This window comes from Phytophthora infestans, genomic scaffold, assembly GCF_000142945.1.
Source record: "Phytophthora infestans T30-4 supercont1.34 genomic scaffold, whole genome shotgun sequence".
In the NCBI taxonomy this organism is placed as follows: Eukaryota; Oomycota; class Peronosporomycetes; order Peronosporales; family Peronosporaceae; genus Phytophthora; species Phytophthora infestans.
Window position 1 is genome coordinate 1205797 of NW_003303725.1, and position 5706 is coordinate 1211502.

The window sequence follows — 5706 nt, forward strand, 5'->3', positions numbered from 1 at the left end:
CTGGTAGCGGGCGGGTTTGCGTCCAGTCAGCTTCTCAACGGTGTCCGACACGGAGTTCATGGAGCCGTTGCCCAGCATCTCACCGCAGCAGATTGCGTCGCCAATACACAACTTCATGGGCAGCTGCGAGAAGTCCCCCGTTGCCATGTCAGTGGGCAGACCGCGGTCGAGCCACCACTTGGTGAGCTCCTCGTCGGGCATGTCGACGTACTCGCCCTTGTAGCCGGTCTGCTGGCACATCCACTCCATCAGATCCTTCTGCTGGACGACCTCGGGGCCGGTGACGTCGTACACCTTGTTGGGCTCGCCACGGCCCAGGATCAGAGCAGCAAACACGCGGCCGCAGTCTTCACGCGCGACGTACGCGCCGGGCACGCCGTGGCTGTTGGACAGCCACTTGTCGCCGCAGAACTTCCACGACGGCGCGAACAGAGTCGGGATGTTGTCCATGTACAGCCAGTTGCGCTGGATGTTGTACTGCAGTCCAGACTCCTTAACCGTCTTCTCCACAAAGTGGTGGTCACGGGGAAGGAACGGGATCTCCTCCTCCACGTCCGTCTCGCAGCCGGCGCCAACGAACGAGGTGTAGCACACACGCTTGACACCGACGGCCTTGGCAGCAGCGCAGACGTTCTTGGCCTGATTACGACGACCGTCACCGAACAGCCACGTCGAGATGAAGCCCACAGCTTCCGCACCCTCGAACGCCTTCTTCAGACTCTCGACATCGTCGTAGCTGGCATCCACGACCTCTGCGCCGTTGGCACGCCAGCCGGCAACGACATCTTCGGGGATCGCCTTGAGGTTGTAGCTGGTGAGCACCAGCTGATCTTCAGGTTTGAGGATCTCAATGGCGAAGTCAGCGGCGATGCGGCCGAGGTTGCCGTCGGAACCGGTGAGGACGAACTTGGTCATGGTCGATGAGACTTTTAAGCCAGAGGTCTTGGACTCAAATTGTAATGTGAGGAAAAGCATGTGTGGTGTCCTCGGTTTGATCCTGACAGGATCGGCTGGCACTAATCATCGAGGAGACCAATAAAAGTGAGCCGCGAGCATTTCCATTTGTTTTGTTGTAAACGAACTTTTTTTGAAACAGCTCCCATTATTTCAAATTCAAACCTTCTCATAATTGCATACTTCTCGAGAGGCGGCAAATACGAAACTTCGGTCCAACACATAGAAACAAAACTTGCGATGCGCCACTGATCAATGATTTCTGTGAATTCACGTAGTATGTACTTTAGTAACTCAGGTACAGTGTATGCCAGTGGCATCGTAGCGCCCCCGCCGTTGTTTTTTTGCATTTTGCATTCAAGCCCCAAGCAACACGTATACGACTGTAGTATGCCCAAGTACGTCCTAACCGGAGCCGACGGAAATCTCGGTGGTGTCGCCGCTGACTTCGCCATCGAAATCGCGAAGCCTGAAGACGAACTCGTTTTTACGAGCTACACACTGGACATCATCCCAGCCGACAAGCTCAAGCTCTGGCAAGACAAAGGTGTTAAGGTCGTTGCTGCCAACTACGACGAGCCGGAGACCTTCCGGTCTGTTTTCCAGGACGCCGAAGCCGTGTCGTTCATTTCAACGTGGTTAATTGGTGATCGACGCCGTACCCAGGCCAAGAACGTCATCGATACGGCCAAGGCGTGCGGTGTGAAGCGCATCTGCTATACATCGTTCGTGGGTGCCGGTTCAACGGCTGAGAACGAGGAGGATATTCCGTTCTTGCCGCGTGACCACCACTTCGTAGAGCAGCAGATCTATGCCTCGGGTCTGCAGTACAGCGTCCAGCGTAACTTCCTGTACGCCGACAATATCCCGAATTTCTTTGCTCCGTCGTGGAAGTTCACGGAGAACCGCTGGTTGATCAACACCCACGGTGCTCGAGGTGCCTATGTGGCCCGCGACGATTGTGGTCGTGTCCAGGCTGCACTGTTGCTGGGTCAGGGCGAGCCAAACCATGTGTGACGATGTGACAGGCCCAGAGGCCGTCTCGCATGAAGAGATTTTTGACTTCATGTGCAACGAGACTGGCTACAAGGCCGAGTTCGTCGACATGTCCGACGAGGAGCTCAAGTCGTACTGGCTGGGCCGATTAATGTGTACGGCGACTTCTCGCAGCTGCCAATGAAGCTGTGCATCGGCGACCTGTTGTGCTCCGGTGAGATGGTTGCTAACGGATCCATGAGCAAGACATCCGACACGATCGAGAAACTCACCGGTCGAAAGCCCACACACTGGAAGGACGCAATGCTGAAGTACCGCGACATCTTCCCAAAGCCAGAGTAAGCTCGCAGTGACAAGCTCGACCACATATGAGGCTGCGTCAAACAAAATGATACTTATGAACCTAAGTACGAATCGCGATCTAAGCACTCGTCGTTTATCTTTTGAGCTACAGAATGCTTAAAACTGAAGAAGTTGTGGTCGCTCAAAAATATTATCTCCATTTATGGGCCTCGAAATAGGACTCAATATTTTTCAATTTTAAAAATTCAAGTGTTATTTAAAAGCCCTTGTTAAAAGCAAATGAATAAGGGTAGTTTTACAGAGTTTTCGACGGAAGTTTACAATAAATGTCTCCCTTTCGGTTAAGTGCGAAAATCAATTGGCCAACTTTAAGCTCGAATACTTCCTCTCGTTGGTAATAATTGCAACAGTCTCCTAGTCAAGAACGTGGTTTTTCCTACAGACTCGCTTTAGAAGCGCTGATTGGCGGAATCGTCGCGGTGTGATCTCCTCTTTCCAACGCTGGTTTGCGCGCGAAAAACGCTGCTCAGACGCCAGAGTTATCGACGGAAATGTACCGCAGGCAGCTTGCCATTCCACAATTTTCAGCATCTTTAACACCAGACACTCCCCATTTCCAAGCCGCATGACCAACGCAGCCGACTTAGCTGGGGCCACTTCGAGGTCAAACCTAACGAACCGAGAACGCCAGGATGTCGTCCTCTTCGTCCTCATGCACAGCGTGCGGGGGGAAACCTGACTGGGGTTGTTTGACCCGTGCATCTGACCATTTTGGCGTCGACAAGAGCACACTTAGCCGTGTTTGGTCCGCTCCGCACTACTGGAGCAGATAGCCGACGTCCCTTTCAGACGCCGCATGACGCAAGACAGTTTAGCAAAAGAGGTGGGTGTGTCTCGTTCGGTCATTCACGACGCGCTAAAGGAAGGTAAGCTGCTGCGGCACTTAAAGGTGTGGATAGTACAATAGAGAGATTTCGAAACCAGCAATTCTTGGTCCGTTCTCGGTTGACGTTCATGAAAAGTGCAGCATCGAGCACGAACCAGGAATTGTTCTTAGGAATCTGGTTTTCTTAGGAATGTCCTGTCCGGTTGGAGACCTCTCACAATTAATCTTTCACAGCCACCACCAGTATGGTGTCGTCGGACTGCGTTGCTGCAGTAGTACATCGCCAAGAACAAGTACATGAGCCGCAAGAAGAAGCTTCGCTTCATGTTGCTGCTCGACCAAGTTGAGCGGCCTTCGATTCCTGCTGTGACGTTTGACCTCGCTAGCTACACCGATGCAAACAGCGAGCTTGAGTTTCGCTTCGATGTAGCTGGCGTCTACGAGCTAAGGTCTCTGCTGCGCATCCCTGACACTGTAGTGACGGCACATGGCGACACTTGTTCCGGTGACACTGCCCTCTGCGTGATGCTAGCTCGCTTAGCGTTTCCAACGCGCTACTACGACATGATGAAGACGTTTGGAAGGGGTACAGCGTGGTTGTGTCGTGTATTCTTGCACATGATCGACTACGTGCACGACACGTTTGCGGACAAGCTGTTCATGGCTAAATCGATCGTTAGCGCCCGCATGGAGGAGTATTGCGACAGCCGTCGAGGCGAAAGGGGCTCCGACGGAGGGCGTATTTGGGTTCCCCGACGGCACCAAGGTGGCGGTTTGTCGTCCTTCACCTCGCCGTCATGGCGAAAGAGGTGAGAACCTGCAGAAGCATCTGTACAGCGGGCACAAGCGCATTCACTGCCTGAACTACCAAGCCGTGACGGCACCTGACGGGCTTTGTATCCATTTCTGGGGTCCCATGGAGGGACGCCGCCACGACAGCACCATGCTGCGGGAAAGTGGTCTTCTAGAATACTTTGATGAACACCAAGACACGTTTGAGGGGAAGCTCCTTTATGGTAACCCTGCGTATGGAACACGTAAGTACATCGTCAGTGGATATAAAGGAAATTCTGTAAGTGCCGACGAAAGTGACTTCAACAGCGAGATGAGTCGTCTTCGTGAATCGGTGGAATGGAATTTCAAGTGTATGAAAACTCTGTGGTCGTACGTCGACTACAATAAACAGCAAAAGGTTCGCTTGTCACCAGTTGGTACGTTTGTTAAAGTTGCTATGCTCCTAACGAACTGCCACAACTGCTACTACGGAGGCAACCAAATCAGCCAGTACTTTGATCTGCCACCACCCAGCTTACAGGATTATCTAGGCTAGAAGGTGAACTTCCTGCGCTCGGTCAAGCACCACCTTCAAGACCCAAGACACCATCGCTCACTCCAACCCCTGCATCTTCGCCCACGTCACCGACCTCTCCAACAATTCCATCGAGCGCCGTTCCACCACGCGCCTTGAGCAGAGCTAGCTTTAGCAGGTTTTTGTAGCGTTCGTTTTCTAATCGAGCAAGACGAAGCTCAAATTCTCGCTCCTCTTTCCGGTCCTGAAGCTCCATTTCCTTCTACTTTCGCTGCAACTCTTGCTTCTGCTGAAATTGCTCAGCTCGCATTTGGCGCTCTTTTTCGTTGTCCTCACGCATCAGGTCGTAGATGGTTACCTTGCGCGGCGACGGCTTCTCAGACTCGCTCTCTTCACCTCTGTCCTTCCGCTTCTTCAGGCGCGATACAGCTTCCTCCCGCATTAGCTTACCAACGTTATCTTCTGACTCGAGATTTTCCTTCAACTCCAGAGCCCGCTGCGCCTCTACTCTAGCATGCTCATCTACAGCCAGCACTATCTCGTCCAGAAGCTGCTGCGACTCCGTGTAATCCTCTGAGACTCCCTAAGCTGCCGCCGACTTGTTGTCGGCTTCTCGATAGTTTTCCACCAGTACATTGAACCGTGCCTGTGCCGACTTGCCAGTAATCTCCTGCTTGGAAAACCCCTGCACGACTTTCACCTTGTTGGCGAGAGACGTCCACGCATCCATAAGTGTGACGGGGTCACACAGCACCTTGCGCTAGAGGAAGTTATCTTCCGAGAGTATACAAACTCTCAGTGAACGGCAGTTCACAGGTCCCCTCTTTAATTAAAGAGAGCGAAGTGACCTAAATAAGGTAGATTGTAAACTGAGTATATTTATAGGTAGGTTAAGTTTGAGGTTAATACAAACTATCAGTTACCTATAGAAATGCAATGTCATTTAACCAATGGTTGGTTTTGAATGACCTTGGTACCTTGTACCAAATATCCCGGAGTATGACATGTCATACTCCTGAAGTGTGAAGTGTCACACTTCATGTAACCAGGGTACACTTAGTGCTACGTACCCCTTTACATCCTCCCCCAATTAGGTTCGGTTTACCGACCAATCAGAATGAAGAGATGTTCGTCACAAACTCTCATTCTCAAAGTCGAAAACCATCGACTCGGCCGCGCGAGCGCGGCGGAGGCTCACTTTACAGTTAGAGCCTCGAGCAGCAACCTGTGCGCTCTTCGTCAAGGGTCTCCACTTCGA

At 52.2% G+C, this 5706-nt stretch overlaps 3 protein-coding genes across 3 annotated transcripts in view; 1 reads left to right on the forward strand and 2 right to left on the reverse strand.

Moving 5' to 3' along the window:
- Positions 1–113: 113 nt before the first annotated feature.
- On the reverse strand, positions 114–915 carry PITG_14478 (NmrA-like family protein, putative; the record flags this gene model as incomplete). The annotated part of the gene is made up of 2 exons (XM_002898891.1): positions 114–177; positions 239–915. 2 exons carry the CDS (start codon positions 913–915, stop codon positions 114–116), a joined length of 741 nt encoding a protein of 246 aa, XP_002898937.1.
- A 429-nt stretch (positions 916–1344) lies between these two features.
- Positions 1345–2738, forward strand: PITG_14479 (uncharacterized protein; the record flags this gene model as incomplete). The annotated part of the gene is made up of 3 exons (XM_002898892.1): positions 1345–1891; positions 2045–2288; positions 2696–2738. 3 exons carry the CDS (start codon positions 1345–1347, stop codon positions 2736–2738), a joined length of 834 nt encoding a protein of 277 aa, XP_002898938.1.
- Positions 2739–5363: 2625 nt separating this feature from the next.
- PITG_14480 (uncharacterized protein) overlaps positions 5364–5706 on the reverse strand; it is a gene marked incomplete at both ends in the record, with an annotated part of 1927 nt that continues 1584 nt past the window's right edge. Inside the window, one exon of the mRNA XM_002898893.1 lies at positions 5364–5371. Coding sequence (XP_002898939.1) covers positions 5364–5371 — 8 coding nt within the window. The remainder of the gene's footprint in view (positions 5372–5706) is intronic.